The 23313-nt window shown below is 37.5% G+C and overlaps 1 protein-coding gene across 2 annotated transcripts in view; it reads left to right on the top strand.

Annotated features, from left to right (window-relative positions):
• Positions 1–23313, top strand: part of CFTR (CF transmembrane conductance regulator) — a 147601-nt gene that overhangs the window by 79085 nt on the left and 45203 nt on the right. For both annotated transcript variants that reach the window (XM_058191460.1, XM_058191461.1), the window contains 8 exons: positions 4828–5533; positions 6040–6168; positions 7356–7393; positions 10335–10606; positions 13673–13752; positions 15470–15620; positions 16192–16419; positions 17540–17640. In XM_058191460.1, coding sequence (XP_058047443.1) covers positions 4828–5533; positions 6040–6168; positions 7356–7393; positions 10335–10606; positions 13673–13752; positions 15470–15620; positions 16192–16419; positions 17540–17640 — 1705 coding nt within the window. The remainder of the gene's footprint in view (positions 1–4827; positions 5534–6039; positions 6169–7355; positions 7394–10334; positions 10607–13672; positions 13753–15469; positions 15621–16191; positions 16420–17539; positions 17641–23313) is intronic.

Raw genomic sequence — 23313 nt, 5'->3', positions numbered from 1 at the left:
TCAGTGCCTGTAAAGCTACATCAGTACCTGTGTGCTGCCTAAGCTGATATAGCTGCTGATTTGTGACATTAAGATAGTCTGCTTGATTAACTTCGGCGAAAAAAGTTTGTTCCTGTTGCATCCAGCAGACTGTCTGATGCTCATGTTCTCCTCCAAGTGTCACCTGATCTAATTTAGCCCTACTCGGGGTATCACTAATATACATTTCACGTCCTGGCTTGTAGACAACATTAAGGTTGTAATTCTGCAAACTAATCATCATGCTCTGCAGCCGTTTGGGAGCTCACAAAAGGGGCTTCTTGAATTTGGTTATTAGCGGCTTGTGATCAGTTTCGGCTGTGATTGTATTCCGGCCATAAAGATAATGATGGAAATGTTGGCAGGCAAATACAATACCTAAGCATTCCTTTTCAATTTGAGCATAATTCAACTTGGCAGAAGAGAGCGCTTTGGACGCGTATGCAATCGGTTGATCTTCTTGCATTAGGCAACATCCTAGGCCATTTTTGCTTGAGTCACTTTGGATGGTAACAGTCTTTGAAACATCGTAATATTTTAACACTGGAGCAATAGTGACCAAGCATTTTATCTCCTGTACTGCCTGGTCGTGCTTGGGAAGCCAATGCCAAACTGCATCTTTGTTAAGAAGGCGTCTCAATGGCTGAAACACCTCCAATAGGTGCGGCAGAAATTTTGCTAAATAGGTAACAAATCCGATAAATCTCTGCACTGATTTAACATCAGCAGGCGGTGGCATCTCCACAATGGCTCTAATCTATCTGGATCAGCTTTTAAACCTCATGAGGACAAAATATGCCCATGGAAGCAGACTTTGTGCACCTTAAATTGTAACTTCTTTACACTGACCCTTAACCTCACCTGCATCTAATAGTGCTGTTAGCTTCTCATCATGATCATTATCAGCTTCTTCATCTGTTTCACCACAGCCAACTATAAGAATGTAATCAGCTATTGGCTCAATTCCACTGAGCCCACTCTGTAATTCGTGCTGCTTTCGTTGATACACGTCTGGTGCTACAGAAACTCCAAAGGGCCATTTAAGCCATCTCTTTCTACCCCATGGGGTCCAGAATGTTGTCATGTAGCTACTCATTTCATTCAGTTTACACTGTAAGAAGGCATCTCTAGTGTCAACAAGTGTAAAAACTCCTGCTTTGGGTAGCTTGTGCAAAATGTCATCAAGCCTTGGCATTAAATAGTGTGATCATTTCAGGGCCATATTCAAAAACTTGGGATCAATACAAATTCTAATCTTCTCCAGCCTTCTAATAACAACCATGTTGCTTATCCAGTCAGTGGGCTCGGTTACTGACGTAATATGTCCTTCTGCCTCGTACTTATCCAGTTGTGCTTTAACCTGCTGCTTAATGGCTATAGCGTCGTGCACTTTGTACTGGGGAAATAGTAGGGTCAAGTTCAAAATGAACGTCTCCTGGAACAGATACTATGGGGCCCTCAAACACTTCCTGGTATACTTGGAAGATTTGCTGTTTTGTCAATGGCCCTACCGGAGATTTAGGGGAGTAACTCACAACATTGTGTAGTTCGGCCAGAATGGTAAACTGCATCAATCCCAAGCGGTCACATGTTGATCCTGACAATAATGGTTTCTGATCAGCTTCCACAATCTCAAATTCAAGTTTATAACTATCCCCACGATATGCTACATTCTGTTTGAAATAGGCCCAGTGAGTTCAGTTCTCCTGAATATAACTTCAATTTTGTACTGCTAGGCTGAAGAAGTATCTTGGGTGCCAGTTTCATTTTGTCCTTTAGACTCATAACATCACAGATTGCAACTGAGTCCAGCTGGCAGGGTTGAATTATGTTGTTAAACCTGAGATTTACAAACCATTTTTTGCCCCTGGAGTGTATTGCGCAAATACATTCTTTCCTATAAACTGCATCAGTGATAAACACGGATGCATCCTCCTGAGATGCATTCTCCGAGTCTGATGTTTGCTCAATTGTATGCAGCTTCCTCACTTCCCTTTTCCCTGACACACTTCTGCAAAGTGATTTAGCCTCCCACACACACTCTGCAGGTTTTCCCATATGCAGGGCACTGCTCTCTCTCTTGTATATGCACGCTGCCGCAATACTTGCATGCTACTTGATTGTTTACAAATGAACTATAAAACTGCCTCTTATGATGGTACTTGTAGTGATAATTCATCCTACTTGGCTGTTGTTTAGAGACTGTATTAACACAACCCTTACCCTGCTCTAGGACTATCAGCCGTTTGTCAGTAAGTTCTATAGTCCAATACATTTCAATTGCTGCTTGTAGGCTTAAATTTTGCTCCCTCAAGAGATGGCGGCATGTGTTTTCACTAGTAACGCCCAAAACTATTTTGTCCTGAAATAGCTCATCCCTTAAGGGGCCATAGTCACAACTGGCTACTTTTTCCTTTAAGCGTGTGACAAAGCTATCTATTGTTTCACCTTCTTCTTGCTTGCAGCTGTCAAATATGTATCTTTCAAAAATAACATTTTTGAGAGGTCTGAAATAAGTCTTTAAAGCGTTTAGAATAACTTTGGTATCTCTTTCTTGCTCCACAGAAAGGGTTAAGTTGTGTCTGTAGATGTGGAGGCATTCACTGCCCTTCAATCTCCTTAATGTGGCAGTTTGAACTGCTGCCGACTTATCATCCAAGCCTGTAGCTAAGGCGTAATCTTCAAACTCTGCCCTGAACTTATTCCAATTCTTGCCGCAGTCTCCACTCACCCTCACGGCCTCAGGCAGAGGTATACTGTTAGCAGCTGCCATGCTTCCACTGCATAGCTTTCAGGAGTATGCTTCAAATGTATCAGGAAGACATGGATTCAGACTTCTGACACCATGTTTCAAGTAGTTTAATCGTAAGAAAAGACCCACAATAAGCCATCATTACAGATATTTATATTTACATATGACAGAAACCCGAAATACCTCACAGGAGCATCTGAAGGCAGCTCCTCAAGAGTCAGGGAATACATCTCAAACTAATCCTGCCAAGACTGCAGGCATGGCCACTGTAACAGTATACAGCTTGCAAAGTGCAGATATCACATAGCTGTACGAAGAGCTGCCCAAATTATCTATGTCATAGCATTCCGGACCAATGGAAGCTTCTGAATGTTCTTGCAATTAAAATAGTTGATCCATGAGACAATTCCTCCCCCATCCAGAACTGTATAGTTTGGGCTTGAAAGATACAATTGGGTATCATATTCATGCTGATACCAAAATCTAAACTGGTGGGTGACCCCATTCAGTGGTTTCATGTAGTTATTAAACATCAGGAAAATATTGACCTCTGTGGTATTCCACAGATGAGGGAGCCAGTTTGAACTTGCACTGAAGCAAGAAGAGAATCACCATAAAATGATGTCCCCAATTCTCAATCCCTTTGGCCAATCCAGAAGGATACTGTGGTTGATTATATTAAAAGACACTGAAAATCAAGGAACACAAGAATGGATGGATCTATTTATTTGATTTTTTATCCTGCTTTTATTATTTTTATAAATGATTAAAAGTAGCAAACATACATAATACTCCTTCCTCAACCTATTTTCCCCACAATAAAAACCCTGAGTTGGGTTGGACTTAAAGAGAGTAATTGCCCCAAAGTCACCCCGATGGCTTTTATGCCTAAAGTGGAACGCATGGTTGCCCAGTTTATAGGCAGTACTTTAATCACTGGATGATTACAATAATGTCCTTCATGTATACCTAAAGAGCCACTAGAGGAATTCTTTAATAGGAAATGCAGTGCAGGATTGGGAATTATATTACAGGTACTCTTCAGCTTATGGCCACAATTGGGACCAGAATTTCTGTTGCTAACTAAGGTAGATGTTAAGTAAGCCATACCCAATTTTATGACCATTTTTGGCATAGTTGTTAAGAAATCACACAGTTGTTAAGTGAATCATGCAATCAGCCGAGGTGGCGCAGTGGTTAGAGTGTAGCACTGCAGGCTACTTCAGCTGACTGCTAGCTGCAGTTCAGCAGTTCAAATCTCACCAGCTCAAGGTTGATTCAGCCTTCCATCCTTCCGAGGTGGGTAAAATGAGGATCGATTGTTGGGGGCAATATGCTGACTCTGTAAACTGCTTCGAGAGGACTATAAAAGCACTATGAAGCAGTATATAAGTCTAAGTGCTATTGCTATTATGTGAACCCAACTTCCTCCATAAAATAGAACAGAACAGAACAGAACAGAACAGAACAGAACTTTATTTTGGTCATAGACCAGCAATAGACATCACTGTTTACAATATATTAAAAAATAGTACTGACATTAATAGTGGATAATAACATCCCTGTTAAGAAAATACATGTTCTCGGACAGTTAGGGTCACTCCCTAGTTTATGTGAGTGGAGAGCTGATACATATGTGAATAAATATTCCTCCATTGACTGCTTGTCAGAAGCTTGTAAATGGCAATCACATGACCTCAGGATACTGCAAATGTAATATATGCAGGTTGCCAAGTGCCCAGTGTTTGGTCACATGACCATGGGAATGCTGCAGCAGTTTTAAGTGCAAGGACTGGCTGTAAGTCACTTTTTTTCAGTTCCATTATATCTTTGAATGATAGCTGGATGAACAATTGTAAATTGAAGATTACCTATAGTCAGATATCCAGTACAATTATGATTTGCCTAGAAAATAGTGTTCTTTTTCAATCCCCTAATTTTATTGTCAGCTAAATGAATGTAGGATAGCTTTCTTGAATTAGAAATCACTCGTATAATAAAGTCATCAATATGTAGTACCTAACTTCATATCTGCATTTTTCTTTTTTTTCCTGAAGTTGTGTTTGCAAGCTTATTGTCAATAAAACTAGAATACTTGTCACTTCAAAGTTGGAACATTTAAAGAAAGCAGACAAGATATTGATTCTCCATGGAGGATGCTGTTATTTCTATGGAACATTTTCTGAACTTCAGGATCAGCGACCCAACTTCAGTTCTGAGTTGATGGGATGTGATGCTTTTGACCACTACAGTGCAGAAAGAAGAAACTCCATTCTTACTGAAACATTGCGCCGTTTCTCTGTTGATAATGATGGAATGGCTTCACGAAATGAAATGAAAAAAACATCTTTTAAACAAACATCGGATTTGACTGAGAAAAGGAGGAACCCTGTAATGAATGCACTAAATTCTAGCCGCAAATTTTCTCTCATGCGAAAAACGTCACTGCAGGTCAATGGTAAAGAAGAAGTTCTCGGAGAACCAGTAGAAAGAAAGTTGTCTTTAGTGCCAGAGTCTGAACAAGGGGAGGCAATTCTGCCTCGCAGCAATGTATTAAATTCAGGACCCACATTCAGAGGGCAGAGAAGACAATCTGTACTTAATTTAATGACCAGAACGTCAATTCATCCAAATCAAAGCATTTACAAAAAAGGCAGCATATCAGTCAACCATCGATCTTCTGAAGCAGACATCTATGCAAGGCGTTTGTCTCGGGGCAGTCTGGTAGAAATAACTGAGGAACTTAATGAAGATGATTTAAAGGTATATACCATATTTCAAGTTATTGTAGCTTAATGGTTGTAAGTGGCCCTGTTTCTTGGATACCCAGCTTGCAAGATAATATTTCCAATTCAAATAACCATTAGCTTTTAGTTTAATATGCTGATACATTTATTAAGGAAACATGTACAAAAAGGGGAAATTTCATTTGGAAGTGTGCTTTCATTTTTAAGAATAAATGATCTTGAATAGGACATTCTGTTTCAAATACAATAAGAATACATCAGGAGAAATCTCAAAGGGAAATATTTCTCTCGCTTTTAAAGAGCTGTGAATCTGAATGAATAAAAGGGTAAAAATAACATTCTTAAGCACATTATTGTCTAAAAGGAAGCTGGAAACTGAAATTGTAAGCAGATCTCATTAATAGGAGTTCTCATGAAAACTAGTAGCAATAACATCTAGACTTATACTGATGATACCAATAGGGTACAAACAAGAAGTAGTTATATAGAACAGTCTAATTGTATTCTCAATTATTTTGCCAGGAATGTTTCTTTGATGATTCAGACACCATGAATACAGTCACTACATGGAATACATACTTCAGATATATAACCATCCACAAAAAAATGATTTTTGTATTATTTATATGTTTTATTATTTTTTTAATTGAGGTAAGAGTATTATAATAATAAATACTACTGTTAAAAAATTGCTTATGACAATTGTAAAGAAAAGCTTTCTTATTTCGTACATGCTGTACAAGATGTATAGAAGAGCAGGGCTCTAATAAAGAAAGAATAATAGAAACTTCCTTCCTTGATCATTAGCCAGATTCCTTCTCTGTTGTGTTCACCTCCACCTTAAATCCCCCCTCCATTTTTCCCTTTATCTCTGCTCTTTTGGCTACTTTGAACTCTGCTGCCACTGCCATCTGCATCCTATACCATCCTTAATTGACTTTCACCGTTTTCTTTCTCCTGCTGCTGCTGAGGCATGCCTGGTAGTGGTAGCTGCTGGATCTTTGCAGGGTGTTCGTGAGGTCTCCCCAAAGTTTCCCTAAAGCCTTTTGCAGCCTTCGCTGTGGATACCACAATCACTATAAATTCAAAGATCAGCCATAACTGCATTCATTTAGCAATGTCCTAAATTTGAACAGTCGCTGACTGAATAGCAATTAAGCAAGGACTACCTATATAACAAAAGTTTACCAAATGTATTGATTCTTGTATTTTACAAGTTTATTATTATTTATGTTAAAATATTTGTATGGCTGTCCATCTTAAAACTTGGCAGCTCCCTCAAATGTAAATTTTCACTACGTTAGTCTAGGCACCATAATGTTTTGATACTGTAACTTTTTAATTGAGTAATCTCCAACAACATGCATACAGAAATACATAACATAATATGTATGTGGACATTCACTGGACAAAATAAAATACATAAATGTATACATTGGGAGAAACAAATGTGAAAACATATACATATTTTTATTCTTTAAAAAAACCAAGCAAGCTAATATGGAAACAGAAAGAAATAAGATTAGGAACTGAGTGAAATTGAAATTAACAGATGTGTCCAATTTTCAAGGGGTACTTCAACAGGCCTGTAGATAATAGAATTACAGCACCTGAAATAATTTCCTTGTACAGAATTCTTAAATTGTAGTTTGGCAGTTCTATTTTATAATTGGTCCCTTTATAAATTAGAGTAACACTGGACATAAAACCTTTGGCTGACTTTATACATATTACCATCAATATGTGAAATTATACATTTATAGAACACATGGGAAATCCATAGAATGCCAAAAATGGAATGTCTAAGTATGAATTAACTATCAATTTTCTATTTTTAGGTGGCTGCTTCCCTGGTAGGGGTATGGTATTTCACTCAGTGAGTATTTACAGTACAATATTAAAGATTTGCTTATATTATGTAACTATAACATTTCAATGGAGCTAAGTTTTAATATTTAAAGCCAAAATAATTATCACATGCTCAGTTAGATGGCTGCACATGATGTTGGTTGATCTCAACAAGCTAAGCATGGTCTACTTAATTGGTATCAGAGGTGGGCTGCTGCTGGTTTGGACCAGTTTGCCCTGAAAAACTGCCTGAAAACTGTCCCCAAACACCCAAAAACAGGCTGGGTCATTTGGTCATTTTTAGGCCATTTTCAGACAATTTTTGGGCCATTTTCAGGCCATTTTTCGGTCAAAAAATGGCCTGAAAATGGCCCCAAAAAGCTGGCTGCAAGAGGAAGAGAAGCTCGGTGAGCCGAACCAAGACATGTCCTGGGTCCCCTTGTCTCAGAAGCAGCAACTTCACACTCTTCCCCTCTCTGCTAGCCCCTTTCTTCACACAGGATCACCCAGCAACGGAGAGGGAGAGGGAGAAGGGACGGCGTTTCTGTGTGCTCCGATTTCTGTGTGGCACTCTCTCCTCAATGCTAGAGGCCACCACTGCCCCCTTCTCCTTCTCCATTTCCGCTGCTGGGCGATTCCTTGTGAAGAAGGGGGCTAGCAGAGAGGGAAGAGTGTGAGACTGCTGCTTCTGGGATGAAATATTTAATATTCATAATATTAAATGCATAAATATAATTAATGCATAGCTTGTTCTGTGATATCAGTGATACTTTTGGGAAGGTTGAACAGAATTTCTCTCTTTCTCTCTCTGCCATAAAATGATAAAACTGCTATTTGTATTTCAAGATCCTCCATTGGCACCAATTGGGCTGCCTTTAATTTATTCCTACATTTCAAATTTTCATTTGGCTGCCACTTACATTTAAAACAAATCTATTAACTGGTAACACTTTTAATCCAGTCCTTGCTTAGTCCTACATGGATAATTCATTATTATATGCTACAGCTCAATTCTGCACTTTTAAAGCAGAGGTGGGTTTCAACAGGTTCTGACCAGTTCTGGAGAACCGGTAGTGGAAATTTTGGGTAGTTTGGAGAACTGGTAGTAAAAATTCTGTCTGGCCCCGCCCCCATCTATTCTCTGCCTCCCAAGTCCCACCTGAACGGGAGGAAATGGGGATTTTGTAGGAATCTTGCCCAGCAATGGGGTGGGAATAGAGATTTTACAGTATCCTTCCCCTGAAGTGGGGTGGGAATGGAGATTTTACAGTATTTTTCACCTGCCATGCCCAACAAGCTATGCCCATAGAACCGGTAGTAAAAAGTTTGAACCCCACCACTGTTTTAAAGGTTTCTGTCCCATCCAATTATTCTCAAAGATGAATTGTAGATATCTACTAAAATATGTTCTTTGAATTCAATGGGATTGTTCCAATGTAAATAACAATTGTATATATGTATGTATTTACATACATTTATACATGGAGGGAAGTATGCAGTGGAGTACCCCAAGGCTCTGTTTTAGGCCCAGTACTCTTCAACATCTTCATCAATGACTTGGACAAGGGGATAGATGGGAACTCATCAAATTTGCAGATGACACCAAGCTGGCAGGAATAGCCAACACTCCAGAAGATAGGCTCAAGTTACAGAAGTATCTTGACAGACATGAACATTGGGCGCTATCTAACAAAATGAAATTCAACAGTGAAAAAAGTAAGGTTCTAATTTAGGCAAAAAAACCCAAAATGCACAGGTACCGTATATGTGGTACCTTGCTCAATAGTAGTACCTGTGAGAGGGATCTTGGAGTCCTAGTGGACAACCATTTAGATATGAGCCAGCAGTGTGCAGCAGCTGCTAAAAAAGCCAACACAGTTCTGGGCTGCATAAACAGAGGGATAGAATTAAGATCACGTGAAGTGTTAGTGCCACTTTATAATGCCTTGGTAAGGCCACACTTGGAATACTGCATTCAGTTTTGGTTGCCGCGATGTAAAAAAGATGCTGAGACTCTAGAAAGAGTGCAGAGAAGAGCAACAAAGATGATTAGGGGACTGGAGGCTAGAACCAGTGGTGGGATTCAGCCAGTTCGCACCACTTCGGGAGAACCGGTTGTTAACTTTCTGAGCAGTTTGGCAAACTGGTTGTTGGAAGAAATCATTAGGGCAGAGAACCAGTTGTTAAATTATTTGAATTCCACCACTGGCTAGAACATATGAGGAACGGTTGCAGGAACTGGGTGTGTCTAGTTTGATAAAAAGAAGGACTAGGAGAGACATGATAGCAGTGTTCCAATATCTCAGGGGTTGCCACAAAGAAGAGGGAGTCGGGCTGTTCTCCAAAGCATCTGAGGATAGAACAAGAAGCAATGGGTGGAAACTGATCAAGGAAAGAAGCAACTTAGAACTAAGGAGAAATTTCCTGACAGTTAGAACAACTAATAAGTGGAACGACTTGCCTGCAGAAGTTGTGAATGCTCCAACACTGGAAATTTTTTAAAAAGTGTTAGATAACCATCTGTCTGAGATGGTGTAGGGTTTCCTGCCTGGGCAGGGGGTTGGACTAGAAGGCCTCCAAGGTCCCTTCCAACTCTGTTGTTATTATTATTATTATTAAATAACGGTTTTCCTGTTGTCTTTTTTTGGGCAGGAATGTTTTTTATAAAGTTTGATAATATAATAATAAATGAGGAATAATGCTAACAATTTCGATGTTTTATTTTAACTTTATAAGACATCAAAATTGTTGTTATTCTTTGCTCTTTTTCAAGTATTTAATTATACATTCAAATCATGTCTGTTTAAAACAATCATTTTTATCAAAATGGCATTCTCAGAAACTATTAAATTGTGATTTCACTGCTAGTATGACATAGCATGGTTTTAAAAAATGAAACTTGATATGTTACTGTAAATTTATAAATGACTATAAATTTATAATAATCTGTGTTTGTGTCTGTTTTATAGATCTGCTGATTCGCCTCACCCCAATACAACAGAGTCAACAAAAAACCATTCCTCTGAAGGAGTGAGGAACAGTGCAGTTATTATTACTAACACTAGCAGCTTTTATATCTTCTACATTTATGTGGGGGTGGCAGATACCTTGCTAGCCATGGGGATCTTTAGAGGCCTACCCCTAGTACATACTCTTATAACAATTTCTAAAACTCTTCACCGCAAGATGCTTCATGCAGTACTTCAGGCGCCTATGTCTTCCTTCAACAAACTCAAAGCAGGTAGCTAAAAGTTATACAATCTGCAATAATTTTTATATGCTTAGGTAATATTGAGTTTAGGCAAAGGAGACATTTGTGATTTATTCCATCATTCAAAATTTGCAAATACTCTCGAAACAAGTTGCAATAATCAGTTTTTTTAAAATCCAGAGATATTGGAGATAGACATTCAGAAACCATCTTTGATAGAGGATGTGCTCTGGATATTTAAGAATAGAATTAATAATTAATTAATAATAATTAATAATAATTAATAATTAAGCATTAATTATTAATCAAGGTCCATTACCAGCTGTCATACATCTCTGCATATATTGGCATTAGATCCTTTCTTGCTATGTAGCATATTGGGCAGCATGCGATGCTCCCGGTTCAGACCGGATCACGCGATCCGGTAGCAATGGGGAGGGTAGTTCAGAGGACCGGTAGCAAAAATCCCTGCCCCCCCCCGCCCACACCTCGCTGTTCCTCTTCTCTGTCCCTGAAGCTCTCAGTGGTGATATAGCTGCAAATGGCCTTAAATAACTGCCATGGCACTTCAAAGGGTCACACTACAGATGGTCAGCGCTATAGGCGACTAGTAGACCAGTGCGTTCAGGCAATTAGTAGACTGGTACCTCTATTTTTAAAGAAGGTAGACCAGTGCACTCCCAAGTTTTATATACTTTGTTTATTATTTTTATTATTTATTATTATTGGCCATGCCCATTCAGCCACCTGACCACAAGCCACACCCACCAATTAAGCCACGCCCACAGAACCAGTAGGGAAAATTTTTAGATTTCACCCCTGGCAGCATATCTGCGTAAGTGTAGTGAATTTAAAATGCAATAGAGGTATCTTAAAGCATATATAGCAAAGGCATTTGCTATAAAGGCATTTAGGGCAGAATGGGACAACTCAGCATAGCCAGCTTAGCATGACCAGCTCACCACCACCAAGTTGCATCTGCCAACTCACCACTGCCTCTGCCTCTGCCAACTACAACCACTAAATTGTTGCAGAACATTATGGCCAATTTGCTGTGGGGACAGCTTGCCATGGGCAGTTGGAGGAAGAACTGGGTAGGAGGAGCATGACGCAGCAGTGGTAAAATGTGTGTGAAAATGGGAAATGCCAGGCCTCCACCACCTCCCTGCTGCCTGCCCCACCCACCACTGGCAAAGAGTCCAAACACTGCCACTGCCATTGCCATCTAATGGCCAGAACTCCAAACAGCCCGGAGCTCAGCACAGCAGTGGCAATGGAGGCATATGAAAATGGGAAGCCCCGGCTGGCTCCCACTCTGCACTCTGCTCAACCACTTGCTTGCCCATGTGCCCGGTTTTCCAGCTGCCCATGGCAAATTGTCCCTGTGGTGAATTGGCTGTGTTGAATTCTCCTGCAATGACTTGGTGGTGTGAGTTGGCAGAGGTGACTTGGTGGCAAGCTGGCGCCAGTTATCTGGTTGAGCTGAGTTGGCTGCACCAAGTTGTCCCATTCTGTCACTGTAAGCTCAATTTTAAAAAATTAAGCAAGCAGAACTTATCTCCACTGTACAGCACACTTTTCACAAGTAAAGTTCGATAAAAATAGAAGCAATTATTTCTGAACACTGTCATAAATGTATTAAGTGAGAAGGAAACTGTTGTGGCTTCGCGGCTACGACCACTTGCGGCCAAACAAACGGGAAATTGGAGAGTTCCCATTGGTTCCGTCAGTCTGACATCACGCTATTTAAGTGGCTGTCAGGCAATGTTGTTTGAGTTTTTGTTGCGAGTTCTTCTTCTTGTTAATTGAGTATTGGTAATAAAGTGAGAGAGTTTGCGAAGCCTCCGCCCGATATGTATTTGTTCTGAGATTGCAACAGAAACAATTTGTGAATCTTATGCTTGATTAAACTCATCTATGGTGTCAAATATTTATTTAACTTATATTGTTTATAATCTGCCCTAGGTTTGAAGGACTCAGCAGCATACAGTAGATAGAGCCAGTTCTGTCTAGTGGTTAAGGCACCAGGCTAGAAACCAGGAGACTGAGTCTCAGCCTCTGTGATACTTGCTTGCTTTCGGCTGCCATAGTAACGGGAGGGGTGGAGATAATTTAGGAATTTGGGAGGGGGGAAGCGAGCTGGTGGAGATGTCTCATGAAAGGGAGGAAAATTCTCACTGCCTTCGTAACAGCTGCAGGGAGTGCTGATAGTACTAAAGGTCAACCGTTCCAGCATGCCAGATAGATGGGACCATTTGAAGAAGCAGCTCACATGACACCTTGGGGAGATGTGGATTGGACTTGGGTCCTTGGGGGTAGGGATTTGGGGATGCTTTCAATATGTAATTTTCACGCCTATTGCCTCAGACTTTGCTTTCCTTTTGTTGCATTCAGTTCATACTCAGCAAAAGTACTTTTTTCTATAAACATGGAGTTGGGGTTTTTCTTTCTTGAGTTTTGAATGGAGGCACACCTGACACTGAGTTCTAGTCTCACCTTAGGCATGAAAGCTGACTGGGTAACTTGGACCTGTCACTCTCTCCCAACCCAACCCAACCCTCCTCATGGGGTGTTGTGGAAAAGAAAAAGAGGAAAGAGTATTATATATGTTTGCCACCTTGAATTACTTATAAAATAATAAAGGCAGGATTTAAAAACTGTAATAAATAACCAAAATAAAGCTTAAAAATGTATAACATTATTGGGGGCTGCTTAAAGTTCCAAGTTGATTGGAAGATGCATAGGTATATAAATGTTTTATATGAATAAGTAAATAAGTAAAATAACCTTATAACAAAAAAATATGTGAATTGTTACCCCATGTGTGAAAAAACTAAATTATTAGGTACATGTCCTCTCACCATCCTAAATTAGTATATAAATCTTTTTATGTAAACATTTTCCTATAGCTAATCTAAATGTAAACTAATCCAGTATTAATCAGTACTATATGCTTAAATATACTGCAAATAAGCTCCAGAATGTTATGGTAGAATTTTAACTTTTTAGTTATTCAAAAAGCTTGTTGTTTAGTTAAACCAATATTGATAAAATATTCAGTTGAGAATTAACTTATTTTTTCTCTTCAACATATAGGTGGAATACTTAACAGGTTTTCAAAGGATATAGCAATACTGGATGACTTATTGCCACTTACAATATTTGACTTCATTCAGGTTTGTACATGTTATATTTGCAAAAATTGGGACAGCATAAACCATGATTCTTCAGTTATGTTAGGATTATCCTGAGCTTTTTGTCCCTAAAATACCTTTCAGTAAACCATCAAACAGTAGCTCCTTAGACAACTGTTTTCTTCATTTTGTAGCTTTTAGAAAGATCTGGTTGTCGTAGGATACTGTTTGGGTGAAATTTGGTCTGATACACATCTATTCAGGCGAAGGAATAACAAAAATAACAATAACACTTAGACTTATATACCACTTAATTGTGCTTTACAGCAGTGGTCCCCAACCTTTGTGGCTTGGCGGCCTGGTGAGGAGGAGGGGAACCAGGCTGCTGCTTGCCCAAGTCGAGCTATGTGCATGGCCCAGTTCCAAATAGGCCACAGCCTGGGGTTTGGGGGGCCCTGCTTTACAGCACTCTCTGAGCAGTTTACAGTGACAGCACATTGATCCCAACAATCTGGGTCCTATTTATGTATCCATTGGAACAACAGTGTATAAAAGCAGAATTCGATCATGATTTCATCATATTTGCCATTATTGTGACTTGGTGATGATGGTACTGTCCAGTAGGATTCTTATCTATACTGAGGGGTACATTTGACTGAATAAAATAATCTAATTATTTTATAATAAATCTAACCTAATATTTCAATAAAATTCGATCATTATTATTATTATTATTATTAAATTTCATCTTCCTGCTACCTGCCTAGCCTTGCTTATAACCAATTCTATGTTGTTCAGATCTCATAATTTAGCAACAGTGCATGTCATGTCATGTCATTTCATAAACTACCCAGGAAATACGTTTTTACAAACTAATGTCTCACTGTTTAGCAATATCTCATCCTCCAGTCCTCAAATCATATAAATCTTTTGCCTTTTATTGAAATAAATATCTTTTAAATAAATGCATGGTTATTTTGATTTGGTATATACTGTATGAAAGCAGTATATATTCTCTCAGTTCAAAAAATTCCAGGAATTCTATCGGTAATCTTGAAAACCATAAAAAAAATGAATAGGCTATCAAAGACTTGTGCTAACAAGGTTGCAAATTGTGTAATTTTGCATGGTAGAAATACATCATTAGGATCTATACCAAGGTAACATATATCAGAATGTAAGAAGTCTCAGACTGAGTGATGCATACAGTGACCAAATTAGATTTCAAGGGAATGGACATTGAAAACAAACTCAAATTGCTAAATATCTGTTATTGCCCTTCAGATATTTTGGAGTATAACTACAGATAGTCCTCGACTTACAACAGTTCATTTAGCAACCATTAAAAGTTACAACAGCACTGCAAAAAGTGATTTATGATCATTTTTTTACAATACAACCTTTGTAGGATCCCCATGATCATGTGATCAAAATTCAGATGCTTGGCAACTGTTTCATACTTATGACCATTGCTGTATCCCAAAAGATGTGATCATCTTTTGCAATCTTTTGATAAGCAATGTCAATGGGAAAGCCAGATTCAGTTAACTAAGTTACTAACTTATCAGCTACAGTTATACACTTAACAATTATTTAAGACCATAAATTTTGAGCTCAGTTGTGATCATAAGTCATGCAGAGACTAGAATGGTGATTCAAAACATCATTGTAATCTTAGGGAAATTACTTCCTCATAAATTGTAAAATTTTGTGGAAAGTTTGCTATATTGTTTGAAAGTATTTTTCTTTCAACCTGCAGTTAATGCTCATTGTGATTGGTGCTATAGTAGTAGTCTCTTTCATACAACCCTATATCTTCCTGGCATCTGTGCCTGTGATAGGAGCCTTCGTTATGTTAAGAGCATACTTCCTGCACACATCTCAACAGCTAAAACAACTGGAGTCTGAAGGTATGATCTAATATAGATACAAATAACATGAAAAGAGATTTTCTCTGTTGCTTTACATCCAACTCCTATTTTAAGGTCTCATTTCTCTGAATAATGTTCTCTACAAATATTCAGTGCTTGTCCAGATGCTGATATTAAAGACTAAGAATGCTAAATTTGAGGTTGAAAGAAAGAGAACCATAGACATAATTATAGTACAACAGAGATAAAAATAAATTTGGTATAGCTATCTGTTTATAGAAAGTTTACATTAGTAAAGAATTACTGTCTCACATAGAATGCTTAGCAACTTACAATGGGATAATTTCAAATACATAATAAAATGAAATCATAAAAAATTAAAATAAATATATAAAAACTGTATTATCAAGGACTATGGTATCAAAACAATATATAGCCTCCTGAGGATTACATACTATTTTTAATGTTTTGTCACATGATGCAACTAGAAAAGAATGTATGTGATGGAAACATAAATATTGTTGTGTTATGTTTGAATCTTTATGCAATTTATTTTTAAATAAATAATAAACATGTATTATTTTTATTTTCATATTTGCATTCCTTATAGCTAGAAGTCCAATTTTCACACATCTTGTTACCACCTTAAAGGGACTCTGGACATTGAGAGCTTATGGAAGGCAACCATATTTTGAAACATTATTCCATAAAGCACTAAATTTGCATACAGCGAATTGGTTCCTGTATTTATCTACGTTACGTTGGTTTCAGATGAGAATAGAAATGATTTTTGTAATCTTCTTCATCATTGTGACCTTTGTTTCTATTGCTACTACAGGTATATATATATATATATATATCTTTGCTTTTATATTAAAGAGAGAAAAAGAGATAGAGCAAGACATGTTACATGTAGAAAAAATATGCAGATTTAAATAATTAATGGACATTATATACTAATAAGTTTAATCAATGTGCTTTAATCAAAAATGACAAATGAATGTATTTATTTTACTTTTTTATATAGAAAATTTATGGCTGCCTATATTGCGTACATAAACAGTGTATAAAAACCAATATCATGAAATATTTCTCAAGGGAACAGCAAAACAAAATTAAAATAATCATAATATAGGTAGTCCTCAACTTATGACCACAAGAGCCCACAATTTCTGTTGTTAAGTGAGACATTTGTTAAGTGAGTTTTGCCCCACTTTATAACCTTTCTTGACTCAGCTGTTAAGTGAATCATTGCAGTTGATAAGTTAGCAACTTGATTGTTAAGTGAAGGTAGCTTCCCCATTGATTTTGCTTGTCAGAAGATCTCAAAACTTGATCACATGATCCTGGGACACAGCAATGGTCATAAATATGAACCAGTTGCCCAGTATCTGAATTTTGATCATATGATCTTGGGGATGCTACAAACGTCGTAACTGTGAAAAATGTTCATAAGTCACTTTTTTCAGGGCCAATGTAACTTTGAACAGTCACTAAACAAACTGTTGTAAATCGAGGACTACCTATATAATAACTGAGGCAGCATATAACAAATCCACAATGCAAGCCAGAACTCTTAATTGACTCATCTGACAGCTCAGTGTAGCACTAGGGGGAAGACTTATGTTTTCACGGACTTCCAGAAGGCCAGAAGTATCAGGATCTGCCATATCTTGGGGTAGTGGAAGCTCTTCCATGAGACAGCAGCTGTTACAAAGGAGATACTAAATATTTTCTGACCATGTGTATCTGAAGCTGCTACTGCTAATTTCCCATTGCAAGAATGATTGTCCTAAATTTAAGGACTGCCCTAATGAGCTGATAACCTAGGATATCACTTCTCTTTCCCTCTGTGCAGATTAACCTATGTATGAATGTGTGCATGAGTTTTATATGTATGTAACACATATGCACACTATGTTTTATGCTGGGATTTTATACATGTTTCTTACTTATAGGTAGCGGGGAAGGAAAAGTCGGCATTATTCTTACATTAGCCATGAACATTATGGGAACATTGCAATGGGGTGTGAACACAAGCATCGATGTTGACAGTTTGGTAAGAATCTTAAGCATTTCTTTGAAAGTAAATATTTTAATAAAAAATATAATAATAATTAAAGAAAAGAAAAAAGAAAGTAAATATTTTTTATTAATTTAGCAAGCTTAGAAAATAACTTACATTGTAGAATATGCATTTGATGTTAATTTTATAATTGAAGATAAGTATGTATTGATATATTGATTTCTAAATCACATATTTTCTTTAAATTTGTGTTTTTATCATTGCACGTATTGTTTTTAGCACATCCTAAGTCTTCTGTACCTCTGATTTTATTTTTACAGACAACAATGTGCAAAACTGCATAGTTGCAGTTAAGAGCACTGCTGGAAATGATTGATTTGCATGTCAGGGAACTTTTTCAATTTGGAAAGTTTTTCATTCATGAAAAACCATTAAAGTAGATGCTAACCTCACTTCAGAGTAAGCTATTCCATAGAATAGAGGCTATTGTACAAAAGTAGTAATTGCAGACCCCTAGACTTTTACCTCATAAAACTGAGGGACTATTTAAAAAATTCAAGAGCATATTCGACTTGGAAGAAACAGCTCTGAAGGTTCCAGGGAACTAAGCCATGTAGGATTAGGAAATTAAACCAATACTTTAAATGTACAGTTTCTGGAAGCCAATGCAGAGGCTGCAACATAGGAATCATATACCTGTAATAACCCTTACTTGCCAACAAACTGACCATTGCACTGATGCACAGAGAAATGGCTTTCTCAGTGGAATAAATTAACAAATACTTCTGTAGACCTCCATTGCTGTCATGTTATCAACACTCACAATTAGAACTATATAACTATTACCTGTTTGTCACTACTCTGCTGTTGTCATCCATTACATTTAATCATTCTGAATGTACAATCCATTCCCCTATATTCACAAAGCTTCTAAGAGACAGAAATCATATTGTTTTGCACTTCTACCACAGTTCTCTGGAATAAATGAACTTCAGAATATTTCTCCAATGTTCTTTAGAGTGTGATTACTGGATACCATAATATCTGGTTTTATTTACACATACCTACAGACTGAATGTGTGAGTTGGATGCTTCAGTTTAACCCACACCAGATCTTAGAGATATCATGGAAACAATATGAAGTCTTCACAGAACTAACCTATGACTCCTTCAAGTATTTCAGAATTTGCCTCTTTCTCACAGATATAACCTGTGCCCTTCTATTTTTTAGTGAATGAATCACCTGTGGAGGCAGAGAAAGTTCTACTAACAGTAGAGCTTATTAACAGGAATTATAGCATTTCAAGGAATTTTGAATTGTCATCTTGACTAATTTTTGGTTCCTTAATATGACTTGCTTCTTTGAGTACCTTTTTAGTTGGGAATCTTGTTTTATTTTCCTGGAGAACTTGAGTAGGTAAAAATGTTCAAATCCTCCAATGTAGCCTCATTTTTTCCAGTAATACGGGAAGCTCTACAGGCCTCTGGAAATAACTGCTAAATAATTGAAATAAATAGATATTTTTCCAGGAATGTGATGCTGTCCTGATCTGATTATTACATATTGCTCATTAAAATGTTTTGTGGATGAACATCAATACAAATAAATATATAAACCACTCAAAAATTCAAAAACGTATTTTGAATTTCTAGGTTGTACAAATATTTGGTAGAACCTGAAATATAGTACTGTACCTTGTAGTAATATTGGCACAAAAATAATTTAAAAATCTAGAGTTGGATAAATGTTTGCAGATAACTGAAAAAAACTATTTTGTGCATTGTTTTTAAATGTGTGCTTTACAGCTGATTTTTTACTTAGAACATGCATTAATTCCCACATAAAAAGTTCCAAAAATACCATTTATATTTTGAACTTAATCAACTTTTGTCAATCTAATTCAGTTGTCTCATTATTTTCTCCATCAACATATAGGGATAGCTTTGTGTCCATTCTTGTCTGACTTTATGTTATCATGCCAATATTGCCATTCTTGTCTGACTTTATGTTATCATGCCAATTACATATGGAGAGAAAGATATTGAGAAAGATATTACAATGTATTTATTATTGTCTTTCAGAAGATGATAGGGGAGAGGGTCAGAATGAATCAAATCTCTGACAGTAAATTATTCCTCAAGAGGGTCATAGCAGAAACATATCTTCTACCCTTGGGCCATCTATCTCAAGCTAGATCTCATTAATGTATTTTCTCAAGTTGATTGAATCAAATGGGTTGGTTCAGATTAAAAGGCGTGGTCTTGCAGATGCCTTGTGAGGAACATATAGGGCTTTAGAAGTTAAAACCAATAACGTGCACCTGGAAACCTATTGGCAGCCAATTCAAAACTGGCCCCACAGGTGTAATACGTTCATTGTCGTTAGGGCTAGATAGCAAACGCTGCATTTTGTACTTAAAAAGTTTCTTAGTGGCCTTTAAATCCAACCTGCTATTTTCACATTCCAATGCATAAGAAACAGACTAGCAGAAAAGTAACTAGCTAACCACAATTTTTCCTCTATTTCTCCACCATGAATAGATTCTTTCTCATAAAATGTTCTTTTCCATGAGAATTGCTCACGTTGTTGTTTTAGAATTAATAGGTCAGCTGTGTTTAAATAAGTATCATTACTGTTGAATTAAATACAGTACATATTTTAACTCTATTATCAATGAATAAAAAATTACAACTCCTTCCTAAAATGGCTGCGGAATGGTAAGGGACTTTCTTTCTCTCACCCGCTGTTAGAAACTTACTATATTTTTCAGAATAGAAGACACACTTCCCACCCCCCCAAAAAAAGTGATTGGAAACGTTTGTGCATCTTATACAGTGAATGTTGCCAAAGCCCCACCCACCAGCTGGCCCCCACCCTTCCATGCATCACATTTTCGGCCTCTGTATGTTCCATTTTAGACCTGTTCCAGGCTGTTGGGATTGCCACAGCCCATCGCCACTGATCGCCACCTCCACATGTAATGTTTTTGGCCACCATGCATCATGTTTTCAGCCTTCGCAAGCCCCATTTTATACCTGTTCCAGGCTGCGGGGATCACCACTGCACATTGCCACTGATTGCCGCCTCCACGTATCATGTTTTTGGTCTCTGGGCATCACGTTTTTGGCCTCCGCGCATCCCCTTTTTGATCTCTGCATCGATTTTTGGCCAGTCCCAGGCAGCAATTGCCACTGTTGCCCCCACCCCCGAAAATGCAACGCACGGAAGCAAAAAAGGGGACATGTGAAGGCTAAAAATGCAATGGGCTGGGGCGATCCCTGAAGCCTGGAACAGCTGATTGGCAGTATTCCGGGAGGCCTATCCAATCATGCTGGATCAGGCTGCGATAACATGCTGAAGCTGACCAGGCTGTTTGCTGCAAGGATGCTAACCAGATGAATACCAATGGATGCTGGTAGGCAGAGGCAGATTTTTTTTCTTGTTGGACTAGAAGATCTCCAAGGTCCCTTCCAACTCTGATATTATTATTATTATTATTATTATTATTATTATTATTATTATTATTATTATTATTATTATCATCATCATCATCATCATCATCATCATCATCATCTCTGGTGTCTCCCTCCACCTCAACAGAATTTCTGACTCCCCATGAAGCCAATAAGTAGCCAAGAAAGGGGTGGGGGCAGATTGGAGGCAATTCATCATATTTTTTGGAGTATAAGGCATATACTTATACTGTTTGCAATGCCTCAGCACATTAGTTTTTGGGGAGGAAAACAAGAAAAAAAAATCTGGCTCTGCCTACCAGCATCCATTGGTATTCATCTGGTTAGCTACTGGTTCTCCCCCATTCGGGAGAGCCAGTAGTGAAAATGTTTCAGAGACAGTGAACCAGTTCGCTCCAAGCGTCATCTCAGCCCTCCCGCTCGCCCCTGCGCTGTACCTACCTTTATTCCTCCATTTTTAGCCCAGCTGAAAGGCACAGCAGAGCCGATTGCAATGCCTCAGCTGTTCAGCCAGTCAATGTGCTTGCACAAAGCACAAATTTGGCATGCGTGCGAGCGAGCAAAGCAAGCACGTGTGCGCCAATCACGTGCAAAGCGCGTGCACAATGCGAATTGGTGGTAACCCTGGTTAGAACTCACCACTGGAGCAGAGCTTTTGTTCTTGAGAGTAAACTCTCATTTTGCACAGTATGTCTGGATTTCAATTTTCTTTGATTTGTTCATGCTTTACCCTGGCTTATAGAAATTCCAAATTATTCTCTTAACACCACGATCTGTTGTTTTTGCTGTCAGAGCCAGTTTTTTAGGCAATGCTTTGGCAGGATTTGAATGGGAGCACTTAGGAATGACCCAAGATGACTTTTGGACAGCCGTGGACCCATATGGGAAGGGAACTCTTGAAGATCCCAGTTCCCTTTGAAATTGGTGGGAAAGTCATTGGGCGTATCCATCTTTCTGTCAGTAGTTTCATTTTCTTAAGCACACATGGATTATTAACTTTCATTTTTTTTAAATTTAGTCTTTCATTTTGTTTTTTGCTTTTAAAAGTTGATTACTGGTTCAATGCTGATTTTTTTCAACTCCTTGCTATACAGAAAATGCCTTTCCTGTTTCCTTCTGCTTCTGTATTTATTCCCTGATCAAGTTACACAGAGCAACAATGGATCAGATGAGATGCAGTTTTTAGTTTAAAGTTTATTATTGATGAGATAATAATGCTTATGGAAAATATACAGAGACATTTAATTTTGGACAAATTGGATACACAAAAGGACTTACACCTAACTGAAAATCACTTCTATTTGAATTTTGGTGGAAGATAGACTGATTAGGGAGACTAAATCTATTATACTTAATTAGACAAAAATTGATAAGAGATTAAGAAACAAACATGGATATTTGATTCAGGATGAATTACTTTTAATTTTTGGGATGATTTGGGGTAGTAAATTTTCTATTAGTGGTTTACAATAACAGTTTGTTAACAGAGTTTTGAAACCTTAATATCATCTTTTTTATTATTATCTTTCTTCCTGTTAATTATTTTGTCATTAATATAGTATATAGAGACAGACCAATAATTTGCAAATAGATTTATCAGTTTTTTTAAAATGGGGGGACTGTTTTGCAAGGGGTGGGAATTAATATTGCAGTAATCAGTATTCAATTGGGCGGATAATGTGTGCATATGCATTGGGTTTTTTTGCACCTTTTTAATGTCTTAAATGTGTTGTGGGTTTTTTTTTGTTTCTTTGTTTTGTTTATTCTGGATTTTTTGGGAGTTTTGTATTTTAACTTACTTTTGAATAAAATAAAATTTGGTGGGGAAAAGATTATGTTTTTCCATATATGGTGGGAACATTCCAAATCTCAGCATTTCTGAAAAATTGTTCACAGTAGAATGTAACAAATTTTGAAAGATGTAATTTCATTTAATCTCAGATTTTTAAAATTAAATTTCACCAGATATTCCTTCCAAATATACTGAATTGGCAGTATACATACTAATAATGACAAGAGTTCTCTTAGTTTTTTATTAGAAAGTTATTTGATTGTGATTGTGCATTGTTGTGCATTTAAAAAAATAACTAACCAACTGTAGAAATAGGCCCTCTACCCAAAATAACTTCATAAAAAGTGAATTTGATATCAAATTTAATTCTAATTGGAACCAATCAGCTCTTGAATTGATTACAATTTTCTATACTGATTTGTGTCACATCTAAAATCTGA

The sequence above is a fragment of the Ahaetulla prasina genome, chromosome 7 (genome assembly GCF_028640845.1).
Source record: "Ahaetulla prasina isolate Xishuangbanna chromosome 7, ASM2864084v1, whole genome shotgun sequence".
Lineage (NCBI taxonomy): Eukaryota > Metazoa > Chordata > Lepidosauria > Squamata > Colubridae > Ahaetulla > Ahaetulla prasina.
This window is presented reverse-complemented; position numbering and strand designations above follow the sequence as displayed.